Source organism: Scardinius erythrophthalmus, assembly GCF_964197995.2.
Source record: "Scardinius erythrophthalmus genome assembly, chromosome: 23".
NCBI classification, from domain to species: domain Eukaryota; kingdom Metazoa; phylum Chordata; class Actinopteri; order Cypriniformes; family Leuciscidae; genus Scardinius; species Scardinius erythrophthalmus.
In genome coordinates this window covers 21,786,603-21,804,784 of record NC_138243.1, presented here as the reverse complement: position 1 = coordinate 21,804,784, position 18,182 = coordinate 21,786,603, and the positions used below count along the sequence as shown (strand labels likewise).

At 38.3% G+C, this 18,182-nt stretch overlaps 1 protein-coding gene across 2 annotated transcripts; it reads right to left on the bottom strand.

Moving 5' to 3' along the window:
• Window positions 1-1,433: 1,433 nt before the first annotated feature.
• Window positions 1,434-10,553, bottom strand: LOC308683232 (uncharacterized protein). 2 transcript variants are annotated; one of them, XM_081353584.1, is made up of 8 exons: window positions 10,175-10,553; window positions 5,990-6,192; window positions 5,755-5,851; window positions 5,104-5,239; window positions 4,272-4,607; window positions 3,051-3,210; window positions 2,061-2,214; window positions 1,434-1,601 (listed from the first exon to the last, which is right to left on the bottom strand). In XM_081353584.1, the coding sequence occupies exons 2-8, from the start codon at window positions 6,186-6,188 to the stop codon at window positions 1,565-1,567; spliced, it is 1,119 nt and encodes a 372-aa protein (XP_081209710.1). In that variant the 5' UTR covers window positions 6,189-6,192; window positions 10,175-10,553; the 3' UTR covers window positions 1,434-1,564. The 2 variants fall into 2 exon arrangements, with proteins under 2 accessions (XP_081209710.1, XP_081209709.1); XM_081353583.1 differs by lacking the exon at window positions 10,175-10,553 and adding an exon at window positions 9,330-9,385 and having other exon boundaries at window positions 5,990-8,428.
• Window positions 10,554-18,182: the final 7,629 nt, after the last annotated feature.

Sequence of the window (18,182 nt, the reverse complement as noted above, 5' to 3'; positions counted from 1 at the left end):
ATATTTAATTTATTTATTGAATAATTTTCTTGTGTAAAAGGTCATTTGCCGTTCCTGTTTTAGAAATACATTGTGATACTTTTACTGATTTAGGCTACTTAACGTAAATGCAGCTGTTCACTTGACTATTTATGCCATAATGACACAGTAGTTAAATTAAGTGTTTAAGCACTAGCCAGCAGTGGCAGCTTCCACTTAATTGATTTTTTGTGTGTTCAATATCTTATAAAAAAAAAAAAAAGAACTTAAAGATTAATCAATTGCATCACTGTATTGGCACCTACATGCAGCAAATGTATTATGCACAATTCAACTCTCAATATTACACAATATAGGGTGGCACACTGGAGTGCAGCTTGCACCTTTATTCTGAACAGATTTCACATATTGGTGGGCATCACCAAAACTCACCATCCACTAACAAAATCTTTAAGTTTATCTGTTAAAATGTATTTTATTAACATCACATTTTAAAAACTTAACATCAAATAACAGCATTAAAAACTTTCAAATAGAGAAAATGAAAGTGCAATTATATTATCACTTTGCATGAAATAAGACTCAAAAGTAGATAAAAAAAATGTGTTTGCATTTAGCCTCTGATAACTTCAAATTCAGAAACTTGGAAAGTGTGGACTAACGTTAGTTGTGCTTTGATTCATTTTGTCACTTTGCAAACTCCATGCAAAAAGAACAAAAAATATAAAAAAAATAAAAATTCCTAATAATTTACGTATTTTTGTTACCTAAAATACGTTGCGCATACAACTAACGCGATCGTTATAAAGGTGTTTAAACAACAAAACACATCCACTTGCACATATTTGACAATCGGAATATCAGATATATCCTGCTATAGCTAACTAATTTGTGAAATTTTGAATAAAAAGAAATAAAAGCAGATCATCAGTCATTCATTCAGCGCTATTGTGGCTGCGGTGTGACAAGCAATGAATGACGCGTCTCCATGGGAACCATAAAGTGATAGCCTAGCTACCCAGCCAACATGTCCATGTGGGCCCCATGTGGGCTTTTGATGGGCTGTAACTTGGGCCCTGCATGGGCCACCCAAATGGGGCCCAGATAAATTTGTCCATCGGCTCCACATGGGCCCCATGTGTGTTAGCCCATATGGGCTAATGATGGGTACACAGTGGGCTCCAAGTTGGGCCCATGTAGGAGTTCATTTTATGGGCCCACTTGGGTCCCAAATTATATAATATTAATGGGCCGAAAGTGGGTCCCATACATTACCCTTATGGGGCCCTTATGGGTGATCTCACTGGACCACAGTGGGCCCCATTTATTAAGTAAACCTGATTAAGTAAATGTGCTATACTACAAAATTAACTTTCAAATCACTCCAACTTTGTTACTGTTTTGTTAACCAGTACCTGCCCAAACCAAAAATGCATCAATTTGTGTTACTTTAACATTTTAATATCTAAGAAATTACAAAATATTTGAATTGCAGGAAAAAAAATGACTTCAATTCAGAATGTGTAAATCAACATTTCTTTTATTGAAGTTACTGTCTTCAAGATGAAACCTCAAATAAAAGTGATCAGTCCTGTGCCAGTACAGAATCCTCAGCTTCAAACCTAAAGAGTAAAGAAAGAAAAGACAAATAAATACTTTAAAAATCTTAGCAGAACTTCAAAAAAATCAGTTTTACATGAACATTAAATAAATGCATGAGTATAATCTAAATTATAATCATGCTTCACGCTCATACCCCCCAAAATAATCTGAGCAAATACAATAGATATTCTAGATTTTGGTGCTTGAACCCCTAATAAGAAAATTGGAATATAATAAAGATCATTAATAACAATAAGAACACTACCAAAATTAATAGGTGCCTATGCACCCTCAATGATTGGCCCCTAACAAATACAATAAGGGTCTTCCTTTGCAGTTTGCCCCCTAAAAATCAGTGCTGTTGAATATTTGATTCTGATTGGTTAACTTAACTTAACAGATGTTAAAAATGACTACTAACTGAATGAAAAACAAACAATTTAGCTTTCCCTTTATTTGTTATAAATTATGTAACTTACACCTCTGACTGTGCTGCTCTCCGCACAAGGTTTGGCTGGGCTCTCAAGGCACGGTTGCCATCTCTATCCCTAGCATTTGTAAACCATTTACCGAGGGCTGTCTCCACCTCTTTCTTGCTGACAGTTCTCAAGAAAGTGTTCTGTTTCAGGCTACCTGTGAACCAAAATAATAAATTAATTTTAATGAAAGGGTGCTACTGCAGCAATACACCACTATATTGAGCGCAATACAGCTAATATATGAAAAGTTCAAGATAGATAACTCAGTTTTTATTTATTTTCATAAACATTTGGTGATTTTTTTTATATTGTTCATTCAAACATCAAACGTAAAAATTTTTTTTTATAAAAATAAACCTGACGTCTAGGGCCCTATTTTAACGATCAGAAACGCAAGTATCATCGTCATGGACACAACAATGATTTCCCTCTTGTTTTAATACTTTATCTTGTAATAATGTATGATTTGCAAAAATGAAAACTGCTGCATCTGTGTAGATGAGAGAAGCAAAGTATATGCGTGTTGTGCACACACAACATTATGGCCAAGCATGCGCCCTTAAAATAGCACCAGGGAATGTTTGCGCCGGAACACGCCTCCTCTTTTCGCTGAACCGCCCCCGGGATCGAAAGTTCATTCCCTAATTTACCAACGTGTGTCTGTGGAGGGAAAAGCCCGCTGTGCGTTGGGTGCAAAATAGGAATGATACATGATATGATACATGCATCGGTGTACAAAGTCAATTGTGCTGGGTGCAAGATAGGGCCCTTAGAGTGTTTTTGTATATCTAATTTACATTCGCAGATGTAATCTAAAAATCCATACAAATCTTCAGGGTTCCCTTTAAGTAATCATTTTTATCACCAGAAAACAAAATGATCAAAATCAACATTGAGCTAGGAACTTCTGGTTGATTTGACACAAAATGACCCCAAACCGTTTGCGTTTTTACTAATCTATGTAAATGAAGGATGTTGAAATGTATATACCATGCAAAGTATCAAACAGACGTAGGCTCCTGAACGAGCGTTTTCCATGGCGCCCTGTGAGGTTCAATTGACGGGCAAGGTCATTCGTCATCAAAAATGCCATAGTTCTACGGACACACTCATCAAGGCTCCTCCCTCCAATGTCCCCAAGGACAGAGACCTGAAGTTGAGATGAAAAGAAATATAGAAGAAACAAAATTACAAATGTAGTGGTAACAGTTCATTAAGGGAAACAGAGTGGGTTAACTTAACCTAGTATGTACACAGAACCACCCTCTGCATCTACAACTTTGGTTATGTGGGGAATATGGCAAAAATGTATCACAATTTTTTTTCAGGCAGGATCACGATCCACAATTATTATTTTTTTATGGTGTTTAAGACTATTTTGCAATTTACAGAGCAGTTCAGCTAAAAAATTTCCCCATTTATTTTCTCCTTTTCAGGAACAAGTGAAGAGTGAGCTTGTTATAATTGTACTAAAATGAAGGCCAGTCATTAATATGTTTACAGTCATTAATATATTCATATAGTTCTTTGCATATGTGTAATAGTTAATTCCCCGTTGTTATTTAGTCAGGCAGTAAGTCACTTGCATATTGTTAGGACCCGACGGTGCTAAGGACCCTGAAGTTGACGCGATTTAGGCTAGTTGGTTTTACACTGCTCTAGGACCATTCTGAAAAAAACTCAGGAGTGATTAGTCCGTGGGAGACCATCTAGACTAGTATAACCCCCAATTTCCACCAGATGCGGAACGGCTCCGCTGCGTGACAGCTCCGTGTTCCGTCGTCCGTCAATACCCACCAGGTCCGTATTTGTTGCGGAACGGCTGCGGTCATGACTGACAGCTGAAGTCACAAGGACCCACGAGATCTCGCAAATTCACGTATGATCGCGCAATATAAGTGCTGAATTGCTGCGGAGCTCTCCGGCATCCGGCAAAAATAGAAGCTCTGCGTATCTACTCCGGAGGGCTGCGGATCGCCGGAGTCGGAACGCAGCTGTACCGCATTCAGTGGAAATACACTCATTGACTTTAATGGAAACCTATTGACTCCGCCGCCGTGCCGGAGCCGTAACGCAGCCGGTGGAAATTGGGGGTAAAACTACAACTGATAGAATGTGCACTGCATCACAACACAACACTCTCTGTAGAGAGATCGTGGAGGCATTTAATTGTCAACGATTTAATTTATCGCACACACCTAGAACACTTACCAAATTTTTCTGGAAGTCAGACTCACAGAGCTTCAACTCCAGATCATCCACTTCAGTAAAACTCTTCAATGGAAAGGGGACTCCCTCAGGCAAGACAGGAACCACACAGTTTTGTTCTCTCTGCTGCAGAAGACACTGTATCATGCTACCCTGTACCTTTTGGCAATCTTTAATTTCTTCCAGTATTGTCAGTACACGAACGAACATTCCATCCCTCACTGCTGTTCCACTGGGCTGAAGTGGTCTGACCTGGACTGAACTGGGCTGAAGTGGTCTGCAGGGAGTACTAGTAGAACTTGTCTGTGCTGGGGTGCTGCGACCTGGCGTTTGTGCTTCCTGTAAAAGAGAAAGAAAATAAGATACAGCATCGCATGCATTGTAGTCTCCCTGAGGAAAAAAAAAAATCACTGCTTTAGGAAGAATTGTCAAAACTCCTTAAATCATCTAAATCTACAACATGCATGTTAGACCCTAAGCTATTAACGTTTTGAAGTTTACACGGAGATTATAACTGTATTGTTTTTAAAAACTTGCACTTTGTAACCTATTAATCATTATCATGTAAATAAACGGCCAGAACGAATTAAAAGTTTATCGGGGGGGGGGGGGGGGGGGGTTCCAGTTGAAAACGGTGTTGTGTAAGCTAAGTTAATAATTTTTAAAATGGAAATTAATCAATCAAAAACTTAATTTAGATGAACAATAACTTTTTCTTCTAAAACTACTGTACAGCCAAAACAATCTCTGTTCTATTAATTTCCTATTATCACTGTAAAGCTGCTTTGAAACTATCTGTTTTGTAAAAGCACTATATAAATGAAGGTGACTTGACTTTTAAAAGATGAGGTGGAGGTGGTGTAGCGGTTCGCTGATTCCCAAGTCCTTTTATTAGAAGCCTTCTTGGGGGTGGTGGAGCAGCCATTTCTGGACCTTCTTCACTGTCTGAGTCGGGATCAATAAATTTGCGTCTAAAACACAGGGAAAATGTTTTACCGTCACTACATATAGACTAAGAAGCATAAGGGTAGACATAATATCAAAAGAGCAAATTTTATACAAGAACCTGGTTTTGAGGTGAATTTTGCGACCGGTCATTTCAGTGCAGTAGAAGGATTTTGATTCTTGACAATTGAAATGGCCTTTACAATACAGGTGCACTGATATGCATTAGTTCATGCTTTCATGCACAGATAATCATGTGTTGACTATTAATAGTCAATCACCACTATTAAACATGATTATCTGTGCATTAGTTTAGCATGAATTAATGCATATTAGTGCACCCGTATAGTAAAGTGTTACCGATGACCTCTAAAAAGGCAGATTCTTTGATCAGTGCCCTGACTACTAAACTACATACTGCTTGAGAGACACCCATAGTTTTGGGGTGAACATTCCATTTATATAATCATTCAGTATCTGTATTCCTAATGTAAAACCACGCATCTGAATAATCATGATTGTACAACATAATTAATCTTACTTTCTTTTACGCTTGGCTCTTTCTGGTTCTGGATCTGTCTGAAGATCTGAAGTCACTTCAGCTTTACGCAGCTTTGTTCTGGCAGCTGTGTAGTCAGCTAAGGAAATGTGAAAAAGATTAACTGAACATTTAAGCTTTTCCATTCACGTAAACATTTTCCACACACATTTTAAGTTACTATAACATGGGTATTACAAAAAATCGATTAATCTAAAATTATAACATTACCACTTACCAGCTTTTCCCAAAACTCGCACTTGGAATTTCGTCCAATCTTCTTGTGGTTCTCTTCCCTCTCTAACACATCGATCAACATTGACAGTGGAGGAAGGTGGCCAGTAACACTCCTCTTCCTCTGGCCCGGTAAACCAATTTCTTGGTATAATAGCCACAGTCCGTGAATCCAGAAATTCCACAACCACAAAGGGCAGCATTTTACTAAACAAATGTAATCCACAATATTAGCAGTCATGTAGCAGAGGCAAGGCTACAAATGCTCCATTATATGGTAAAAGGACCATTTTTTTTGTGCACTCAGCCACAGGAAAAACTTGCAGTTGTCCACGTAATCCATGTACAAGTTTGATTCCCAGAGCTGAAGAGTCAATAGGGTAATCATAAAAAATGTCCACATTTGAAAAAGAATCACACACTACATATGTGTCCCCAGACAAACTGTACAATATATTGCTTACAAGGCACACTTGTCCATTCAAAACAAAACAATTGTCACCTATTCCACATGAAATGAAAATATTTTCTCCGTAGTACTGTTTGAACTGCTTGCACGCTTCAAATCCTTGAGGTAATGGTCCAGAGAGATGGAGTTTTTTATGTTGACTTAGTAAACTATCCACCTGTATATTTGCCTTCACTTTTTGTTTTTCATGTACACGTTTTACAACTTGCTGCACCGGATGCTGTGGCCTCCGTACCATCTTTTTGACTTTACCTAAAAAGTTCTCAAATGGGAAACATGAAATTAGATCAAGAGGTCCATGTTTCCTTGCATCCTCCGCTAGATGAATTAAGTTATGTACATTATACACAATAAACTCAGGACCATATATTTTGGAAAAAATGTCAACAAAATCTTGAAGTAACTGATTTGCATATTCAGAAAATTCTGAACATAAATCCGGACTGAGAAGAATTCTCATTGCTACAGACAGGAGCATGAAATGTTGGTATAAATTTTGTGGTAAATTATTACGCAACACAACAGGTCCAGTATACAATAGAAATAATCTGAATTCTGTGGCTTTCCACATGGCCACTTCAAACAAAGATCTGGGTTTCCTGGAGAAGGTCTTTGGTATGTGCAGCCTAACTGAGGTCATGTGTTGTGAAATTACAGAAAGAATATGTGCTGACACTCTACAATTTAAAGGACCCTTAATCCACAAATAAATAAGCTTTCTTACAACACCTAAACACACAAGATGCATGTAGTCTAACACAAAGCTTGAAACTAGACCAACACCTAAACCTTTTAGTGGAGAAACTCCTGTGTGGTGATCTTCATCAATCATTTCTTCAAACTCATAGTCACTTCTAAGCTCTGCAGTCCTGTCTGGATATGTCATTCTACCTTTCACATACACACCTGTCTGTTTACAACGTTCACAGGCGTTGTACCCCGAGTGACCTTTAACACACTTGAGGAAAGCCCTGGCCGGTGCATCACAGATAAAGGCCTCGGGCGGTGCAATTTTGTAATGTTTCCCATTAAAATGTAATCCTTCTTGAATGACAACTTTCAAATCATCAACAAATTCCTTTAGATAGTCATGCACTGAAGACGGTTTGCCAGAACCTGAATACAATCCGATTAAAAATACACTAGAATTCTCAAGTTCCTTAATCCGACCAAGAATGGGCCACAGGTTCACTGCAGAACTTCTAAAAAGGGGCAACCCATCTATATTTACATGAAGTGTAAGGGAATCAATCAGTTCATTTAAGTCACATGTAGAATTCAACTCTGCCATTAATGCATTTGCAACTCCAAAATGGTAGTAGCATCCACCTGCAATGTATTTTACTTGACATTCGTGATCTGTGGAAAGCAAAGTCCTTGGATCCATTGGAATGTTTAGACCTTTGCTCCTCAGTATTTTCTGCAAAGCTGACAGCGCAGAGTGAGAAATATTAAACTGTGTTGCCCATTCTGCAAAACCTTTAATATCATCTGAAGGGTCAGAATCACTGGTTTCTTTGTCATCGCTGTCATTATTCAGAGATGGGCATGGGTACTCAAAACGATCCATGTTGGGATTTGTGGTACAAATCTGAACCGAGGGCCTATCATCGTCGTCATCATCATCACTGTAATCAAATGAATTGTCAGCGTCCTCAAGTGAAGCAGCAGAGTTTCTGTCAGAAGGATGCAAAAGCCCATCAAGGGTCTCAAAAGAATCATAGTATGTTTCACTGTCTAACTCGTCTATTAGTGTAGGAGACACAGCTCTGTTAGTACAAGACGAAACATAATCTTTGACTAGATCTATGTGCTCTGCCACTTTAGACTGTATTCTTCGCCTTTTTGTCCGCTGCGAGCAGTCATTCTCCATTTTCTCAAAAAATTAAATAAAAAGGAATCTGAAATTTAACAGCAGTAGATTAAAAAGCAGAATTAAAAATAATTAACAAATGATTTAAAACAACATGAGTCCTGTGATAAGTGAAAATGTACAGTACAGGTCAAAAGTTTGGAAACATTACTATTTTTATTGTTTTTGAAAGAAGTTTCTTCTGCTCATCAAGCCTGCATTTATTTGATCAAAAATACAGAAATTTAATGATGTGATATATTATTACAATTTAAAAGAATTGGTTTTCAATTTATTATACTTTAAATTATCATTTATTTCTGTGATCAAAGCTGAATTTTCAGGATCATTACTCCAGTCTATCACATGATCCTTTAGAAATCATTCTAATATGATGATTCATTATCAAAGTTGGAAACAGTTCTGCTGCTTAATATTTTTTCATAACCTGTGATACTTTTTTAGGATACTTTGATAAATAAAAAGTAAAAAAATAAAATACAAAAATGTTTTCAAAATAGAAATCTTTTGTAATAACAATATAGACTACTGGTCAGTAATTTGGGGTCAGTCATTTTTTTCTTTCTTTTTAAAAAAAAAATCAATACTTTTATTCAGCAAGGATGTGTTAAATTGATAAAAAGTGATAGTAAAGAAGATTTATATTATTAGAAAATATTTATTTTTTATTTTGAATAAATGCAGTTCTTTTTAACCTTTTATTCATCAAATATTTTAGGCAGCAGAACTGTTTACAACACTCATAATAAATCAGAATATTAGAATGATTTCTGAAGGATCATGTGATAGACTGGAGTAATGATGCTGAAAATTCAGCTTTGCATCACTGGAATAAATTATTTTTTAAAGTATATTCAAATAGAAAACTATTATTTTAAGTTGTAATAATATTTCACAATATTACTGTTTTTTCTGTATTTTTGATCAAATAAACACAGCCTTGATAAGCATTAGAGACTTCTTTCAAAAATATAAAAAATCGTAATGTTTCCAAATTTTGACCTGTACTGTACATCAGCGTAATGTTTCTTCATGCATTACCATTGTTAATAATGTACAAAAATGAAAAGATTAAAATAAATTACTTATCTCTTTTTACCTGATTAACCTAAAGGCACAGCACAACTATGACATTAGTTTAGGATACTTTTTAAACGATCAATACCGACATATGCCTACTGATTAATTGAGATAACATAATTAAGATAACTTACATCTAGCAGTATCAATCCATTCTGTATGTGGAGACATCGCATTAGGAACTGCTTGACCGGATCACTAATCAGCGAGTCAATTGATTGACTTCAAATGAGTCATTCTGACAGTTTTGTGATTTTATTCAACAGGTTCACTAAAAAGAACCGATTCAAAAAACGAATCGTTCATGAATGAGCACAAATTATTAATGTTTCTTTAACTACGACGAACAATTTCGATCTGTCCCTCAAATAAAACTTTCCTGAATACTTAAACTGAGTGTACGGGTAGTATGCATCATTTTATGGGACTTTAAGCCGGGTTTTCACCGGCTGCGAAGCACAGGCCTAGAAGCGCAATGACGCATTCTTGCACGATATACTGCCTCGGTCATTATTATGAGACCGAACGATTATGAAAAATACGGTAAAGCGTGTAAAAGGGTGAAAAGTCGGCGCGAACACATTATTGTATAAAATTTGCTGGTTAACCAACTTCATTTTAGTTAGCTTAACTAGTTGTTTGAGCTCGGCTCGCTAACCTTCGTTAATGTTCGTTAAATGTTAGCTCTATTGATTCCGAAATATCTAGTTTTATAAAATGTTAAGTAAAACAAAGTTAATACAAAATAAAACGTATACATATCTTACCTTGGTAGTGTTAAACAGGAGATTTGACGGTGATGTCTAGAAGAAACTTGTCCAGGAGAGAAGGAGACCGTTGGTTTTTTTTTTTTTGTTAGTTTGAATGTAAAGGCGGGAGGAGGCAATCATTATAGCTTGTGGGGGAGGGGACAGTATGATGCAAGTGCTTTACTCTTTTAGAAAATATAGTTTTAAGCACTTTTTTGCACATAATACAAAATAAGTGTTTTATAAGGCCATGAAATTTACACACACACACACACACACACACACAAAAATAATTATTTGACAAACATGATGTGCATTTTGTATTATATCAAATTAAAAAAACTTAGTCAAATATTTTTAAATGTTTTTCATTTTCAATACACAATTATGGCAGGTACTTTTAAAATAAATACAAACCAAAATTAGTAATACAAATTTAGTCTAATATAGCCCAATTGGGGCCCAGACAAGACCCACAAATAAACAATAATGGGCAGCCTAGCTGGAGCCCACTACCTAAACCAAACTGGGGCCCATAGTAACCCCATCAAAGTGCCCACTCTGAGCCCATGCCCACATGACACCCATATAACCCAGAGAAAACCCATGTGGGGCCCACATGGACATGTTGGCTGGGTACTACGATCAATAACGGTCGCCTTGAAAAACTTTTAAACTTACGTGTAAAAAGGTTAAGCAAGGCTTACATTTAAATGTGTCTTTGTTTTGTTTTGAGTGTATGGTCAATAAATAAAGGAATTAAAAAGATGGGCACAAAACCTGTTTGTCGCGCCCCATTTGTCATGTCTCTATTCCCCCCCAGCAGTGGGCTGCGCACGCGCCCGCGCCCCCGCCTCACACTTTGAGAAACGCACCTCCGTTTGGTCAGGATTTTTCCTCTTTTTGGCTGGTGTCGACCATAGACTGTAAAAAATGGTGTCGACCAACAATGAAAAATCGTTATCTGGCTGCCTTTCAGTGTCCTTTTTCATCTTTCCATCCGTTAGCATGCACCGTCAGCTTTCTCCAACCATTCATCCCAGCGACTGCGCAAAATAGTGAACAAACAAACTTGGTCGAGAAAGCGGGTTGGGTAATACCAAGTGGTCGGCGGTGCGGTGGGCGGGGGGTACATTACAGATTATTTAAAATATGATACTATCTTTCTTGCTGGCAAATGAAATTAAGAAAACGAACAAAAGTATTCATTCGGAATATTTCATATTTATTTTAATCTGAATGATGTGATGATATTGGGGGGGTTATATTAGCTGGATCAGATTTTTTGGGGGGGTCATAACCCCCGTAACCCCCGTGCAAATTACGCGCATGGCCACTGAGGTCTCACACATTTATCATTTCTATATAAATCCTAGTGAGGTGAATTATGTTTTATGCACTTAAGGAGGACCAGAAAGGAAAATGAATAAAAGCCTCTAATAATCGTAAACAACAAGGTAATTAAAGCCACACCGTGGACTTTGTGACCTAAAGAGTTGACGCATACGAGTTATTTTAAATGATTCCTCAGGCCAATATACAGCGTTTGACACTATTAATGCTCCGAGCAGGGCTGCCCTCTTGAAATACCGCCTATGTAAGTTTGGAGGAGACGGACCGTCGTTGAACAGGTCATGTGACCTGGAGAACGTATCGCTTTACGGCCGTCACGTGACCATAGGCTCTGATATACTGTCTTCTAGACTTTTGCGACAGTGCTGCGGCGCTTGTGGCCTCTAAGTGGCGCTCGACGTGAAAGTTCCAGGGCTAGTGCCCCTAGCGCCCGCAAAAGTTCCGCGGTGTGGCTTTAACAAGTATTGAACTGACACTGTATTAAGTAAATAAATAAACTTATATGCCACTATATGGCCTGCAAAAAAAAAATCAAGAGCAAACTTGTCTGAATGTGTAACCTGTTTGTGGCCCCAAACGTCCCTCCATGTTAGCGTGGTTATCACACAGCTAACTGCTCATCTGTGTGAAAGAGTGAATTCATATGAGTCCCCGGGGCCCCTCAGGAGACCCTAATGAATATTCATATTAGAGGCCAGTGGGCGTCAGAGGGAGTCACTGGCCTCTGGCGTCCTGTACTACTTTTTCAAAATCGTCCAGAATGCAAGAATGTATAGCAAAATGTGTCCTTCACTTGTCCCACAAAAATCCGGACAAATCAACCTCCAAATGCCTTACGGAGAGCAGCCAATCACAACAGCAGACCTGTTTTTGACAGCAAACATGCCATTGAGTAGGGGCGTGTAATGGGATAGAATTAGGACAGACAGACATTCACAGAATCAATGGGAAACCGGGACTTAAGAACGGCAACTCAGTTTTTCTACCCTTGTCTGGATAAGGCTTTTCCCCCCTTCCTTTTCCTTTCAAAATACGTTTACTTTACACATTTGAGTCAACTCTTGAGTCACATAATATGACTTAAATGTTGAATGTGTTTTTTTTTAGATTAACATAGCAGCAAATCATAGCCACATTTCATGGGCAAAAAAAGGTCCATTGTCAATAGTGTAGCGATGTGTGAAACACAGCTCACACAGAAGTCACGTTCTAACCAAGCATCTTTCTGTTGATCAGCGTGGCGAATGTGTGACCAACTTGACAGGACAGAACCTGTGACCAAACCCGTTACAAAATCAGCATGAGGAAATCTTTCACCCTCATGTGAAATTCCAGATTGTGTGGATTCCTAACTGGATTTCGCCCACGAAAATGTTCTCTTTTGCCAGTGGTGGAGAGAAAAGCATGTGTGTGTGGATATCAGTGTGGGTAAATAATTACAGGGTTGTGGTCGTTCAGTGACGGCGGAGGAATGCAGGGCCACAAGGTCAGATGGACGTATCTAACTTTCAGTATAGAGGCTTCTCTGCACATCAAGGGTCAGCTCTGTCAAAACATGATCTAGAAGGAAATCCCCTTCATGATTCCAGTTCATACAACACTATTTCCTTCTCCTTTTTTCTTCTGTAACCATGTAGAGATCTTTTAGACTGGAAAAACTCCCCCAAAAAAGTCCTCCTCAGACTTCCCCCTAATCCCAAACATGCCCAAAATCCTAAAACTGACTTTTCCCTGCTGCTTCTGAACTTCTGTAGACCCCCTGTTGCTCTGGAACCATTTCCCTCACCAGTTTTAAAATGAGAGACATCAAGATTAGGAAGAAGCTGCCTGCCAGATGGTGCTGTTTTCATTGACCTTATTTGTGGTTTGTGGCTGTTTTTCCTGTGGGGAATGTTTTTAATCTGGGGCCAGATTCTGAGAGGTGATGAAAATCATGAAAAGTTTGGTAAAAGGAAAAAAAAAATCTGGTTTAACTTTAGAGGTTTGCTCAAAATTGACATCCTGACATGATATTCGGATGCTTTAACAAGTTCAACATTTTGTTTGGCTTAGACTAATGTTAGTTAAAAGATCCGAATGAACAAGCCGTTAAAAAAATAAAATAAAAAATTATGTTATGCTGTACCCAAATGTTCAAGGAAAGAAAAGGAAAGATCAGCTTCTTTTAGAGTTACCTTACATGAAGAATGTATTCTAGACACATCAGCAATGAGTCACTAATGTCATCAGTCTCATCAGCAGCATTGGTCACCTCAACAGAGAGGCTATGTAAAATGGGTCAAAGGATGTGTGGAGCCTCAGTCAAATCCTGCCCTGCCTAGAGCGTCCCATCTTCGGATCTCTCTTCCACAACATAAACATGCCAATGCATTGTTTTTATCCCCAGAGTTGTTTAAATTGATTCCTAAAGTACTTACTAATGGTGTGAGATTATTATCATAGAGGTGAGGATTACTGAGGCTGAGGGGTTGGGCCGGGTCGAAACAATGACTAATGGACGCAGAGGAAATCTGTTTATGTGTATGTGAGAGTTTACTATCCTGCAGAGCCCACTGTTTGTGTTGGCCACCCAGAGCAACTGTTTTCCCCTGAGGCTGAGTGGGACAAAATATCCTGCTGGATCACGACCTCCCCTCCTTCTCTAAATCAGCCCCCTCAGGGCCCTCCAAAACTCTCATGGTGGATCTCACAGATGCCAGAAGGGCCAGAGACAAGATGGTTCTCATGTGATGGCCAGTTGAAATGAACAAAACTGTTAATTTCTTAATCAGTATGTTTGTCCTGTTTCCAATTAAATATCTAAACATTCTTAAAACGTGATTAATAATGTATTAAATTAGTAGACATTTTCAGAGAATATATTTTGAATTAAGTATTAAGTTCTTGCACAAATCACTTTATAAAATATCTTGTAAATTTATCTTGTTTTAAAGGAGAACTCCGGTCAATTTTAACATCGAGCTCATTTTTGTGTAAATTTGGAGTGCTGTCAGTACAGAGAACAACGTCAAAAATCGGTGTTGCCTACACCATGTTATCCTCTTTTTTAAATTTGCACCCTGTTGACTTCAATGGGGCAAGTTTTAAACCTGCTTTTAGCCTCTTAACATCCTTGATGTGTCATTACAAGTGCACAGGTCATGTGAGTGATTCCTTCAGAGTGAACACGGGTGAATCTGACTGCAGTAGATGTGATAGATATTAATAAAAATGATGTTATTTCAGCCAGCGCTCATACCTGTATTTTCGGTTGAAGCCCATAGTAATCGGTTGTCGAGTTCACACGCATAGGTTTAGTTACCTATGATCACGCGCGTGAACTCGACAACCGATTACTATGGACTTCGACCGAAAACAGGAAGAAAATACAGGTATGAGCGCTGGCTGAAATAACATCATTTTTATTAATATCTTTCACATCTACTATGCAGTCAGATTTACCCGTGATCACTCTGAAGGAATCACTCACATTAGCTGTGCATTTGTAATGACACATCAAGGATGTTAAGAGGCTAAAAGCAGGTTTAAAACTTGCCCCATTAAAGTCAACAGGGTGCAAACCACACACACACACACACACACACACACACACACACACACACACACACACACGCACACGCACACGCACACACACACACACACACACACACACACACAAATAGATAAATGTACACAGGCTCCATTAGAGAATATTACAGAGATCCCATTTAAGCTTTTATTAGACTATGAGGTAAAGAGGATGTTTAAGCTAGAGTTGCATTTCTGAGGTGGATTTACTGATGTCTGAACTATAAATAGACAGACAGTCTAGCACAGACCACAACCACAAAAGCAGCAACAACAACAAAACACTCAGCAAGGGGCCAAAAGTGTGTGTGTAAACTAGATTTCTGGCAAGAAATAAAACCAGTGCCTTTGCATGGACCATAACATAGGGCTTACTGCATCATTGACCACTTTACTATGATAAAACTTAAACGACAAAATGTATATAACGTATAAAAAAAGTATTAAATAATTAAAATGTATTATCATATAAATTACTAGACTATTTATCGTTAAAATTAGTAAAAAATATAAATTGATATTATAAATAAAAAGTAATAAAAATGCATATTTAAGGTATGACATGGTAAAACAATAAACAAAATAATAATAATCATTACTAACACATCCAGAACAAATGCAGTACTTGAGTAGTAGAAAGAGTTCAAAACAACTCAAACTGCCATCCAGGAATCGGGGGCCGGGAATCTTAGTGCCACCCAAGTGGGCAAGAGTGAGTGCCAAAGTCGACTGGAAAACATGCCCCGATGCCAACAGTTCCATGGGAGGGTTGATGGTTGTGTGTGCGGTTTGTTGTAGGAACAGAGTAGGCTGTCTGCCAAAGCTCAGAGTGCTGAATTAGCAGTCCAATTAAACACACTCAACACTTGCACAGCAGGCTAATTAAGCAACCTTCGTTTAGAAGCAAACTCAACTGACATCCATCTGGAGTGGAATCTCTGAGACTCTCAAAGGTCTCTCCAGATATTACAAACATCCAACAGTTTTACGCTAGAGAATCTCTATAGTGCCTTACTGTAATAGTAACGTGTGGTTTTAGATGCGATGCGCTGTTAACTGCTGAGCTAAGAGCTTTATTTTTTACTGCCTGCAAAGCATGCAGTTCCACACAACTCTTTTTATTGAGCGTTATTTTTTTAATCAGATAAATACCACACAAGATGAGTCTAATTGGACTTGTGCACGCATTTCCACACGTATGCAGACATGCAAAATTGTTGCACCTTTCTACACTTATAACATGGCAAATAGTACCGGTTGCATGTCACCTGCCTGTCCTCAGATTAGCCTCGTTGAGTTTTTCCAGGAGAACACATGCCTGAAGTGCCAGAGACTTTGGAAATATTACTCTGTGTTCTATCAGGTTCTGTCCTGCCAGGCTGTGTCTAATCAGAAGACACAGATGCATGTCCATCCTCATGCGCGATACACATAATCCCTCCAGCCTGACACTAGCGAATGCACGTTTTTCTCTCTGTGAGTGTACAGTATATTATGGCAAGATTGGAAATTCAGTGAATTATATACATTAAAAATGCAAATGGGGCATCACAGTAGCCATTGTAGTAAAAAAACAAAAGTAGAAGCTAAAAAAACTATCAAAAACAGCATAAAAGAATCATTCAAGTTTCCCTTTCCCTGTGATAGTCTGGGGCGGGGGATACAGGGACATAAATATATGTAAAACCAGAAACATCTTCTAAATGCAAAATATAAACATATTCTGGGTTACACTTTTCCAATATATTTAAATAAATCTAATTTAATACATTAAAAAAATATATTCGCTTTGCAAGGTCACAGGTTCTTGTTGGGTTTCACTGGTGTCAAAATGTTTTTTTTTTTTTTTTTTCATGTGCTGGGTTTGTATTTCATAGATGCAGTTCTACTGTACCAGCTGTATATGCTGACATAACTCATGACAGACACACACACACACACACATTGCTGACCCAGTCAGGCCCAACAGCTATGCATGCACTGTCACTTTCAAGCTCCATATATGCAGACGTATACACATACTGTACATGACTTACTAATAGAAAAGGGCAGACAGTGAAGTCTTACCCTGACAACATGGGCATGTGTGCAGTGAAAATGAGCACAAATATCACTAATAATGCATTAAGAAACCAGCTTCGCTCTCTCTCTCTCTCTCTCTCTCTCTCTCTCTCTCTCTCTCTCTCTCTCTCTCTCTCTCTCTCTCTCTCTCTCTCTCTCTCTCTCTCTCTCTCTCTCTCTCTCTCTCTCTCTCTCTCTCTCTCTCTCTCTCTCTCTCTCTCTCTCTCTCTCTCTCTCTCTCTCTCTCTCTCTCTCTCTCTCTCTCTCTCTCGCTCTCTCTCTCTCTCTCACACACACACACACACACACTCACACTCACACTCACACTCACACACTCACTGCCCCAAGGGAATGGAAACAAGCTAGTGGACACTTGGAAAAAACATTTTCCCTATCCTGTGTGAGATGTGAGATGAGGAAGGAATGACGGATCCAAATGTGCACTACTACATACACAAGGGACACAATATGAGGGTGTGTTTTGTAGGTCATAGGGACATCACAGTGAGTGGATTAGATCAGTCCAGATGAAATTGAAATTTTGAGATCAATGTGGTCTGTAAGCGCTTAAGCATCTCTAAAGATAATACAACATTACAGAATATTAATTCTCAGGGTGAGATGTGATGGGGGTTAAATCCTTCAGCTTGTTTTGAATGCAGAATGAAACATTTCTGCAGCCATGGCGCAGGTTAACCCGAGGGCAGGAAGTAGAGAAGACAGTGGGAAATTCTACATGACATAGGGGCCATTCACACAGAACGTTTTTCCATTCCACTGTGCTACTTTTCCATTGTTTTTCAATGTAATTATGCACTAGACGGAAGTGTTTAACCGTCGTGCTCGCATCTTACGTCTTTTACAGCGTCTTGTGCATGACGAGGTGTTCCAAAACAATTTGTTAAAGTCCCCCTGGAGTCAATAATTTAATCCCTTAAAACTAATTTTTGATCAACAAAATAATTTTTTTTTATATTTATTATTGATGCCTTAAAATAGCTTGAAAGTAACTATGGTTCCATGAATTTGCAGATTATTGGATCTA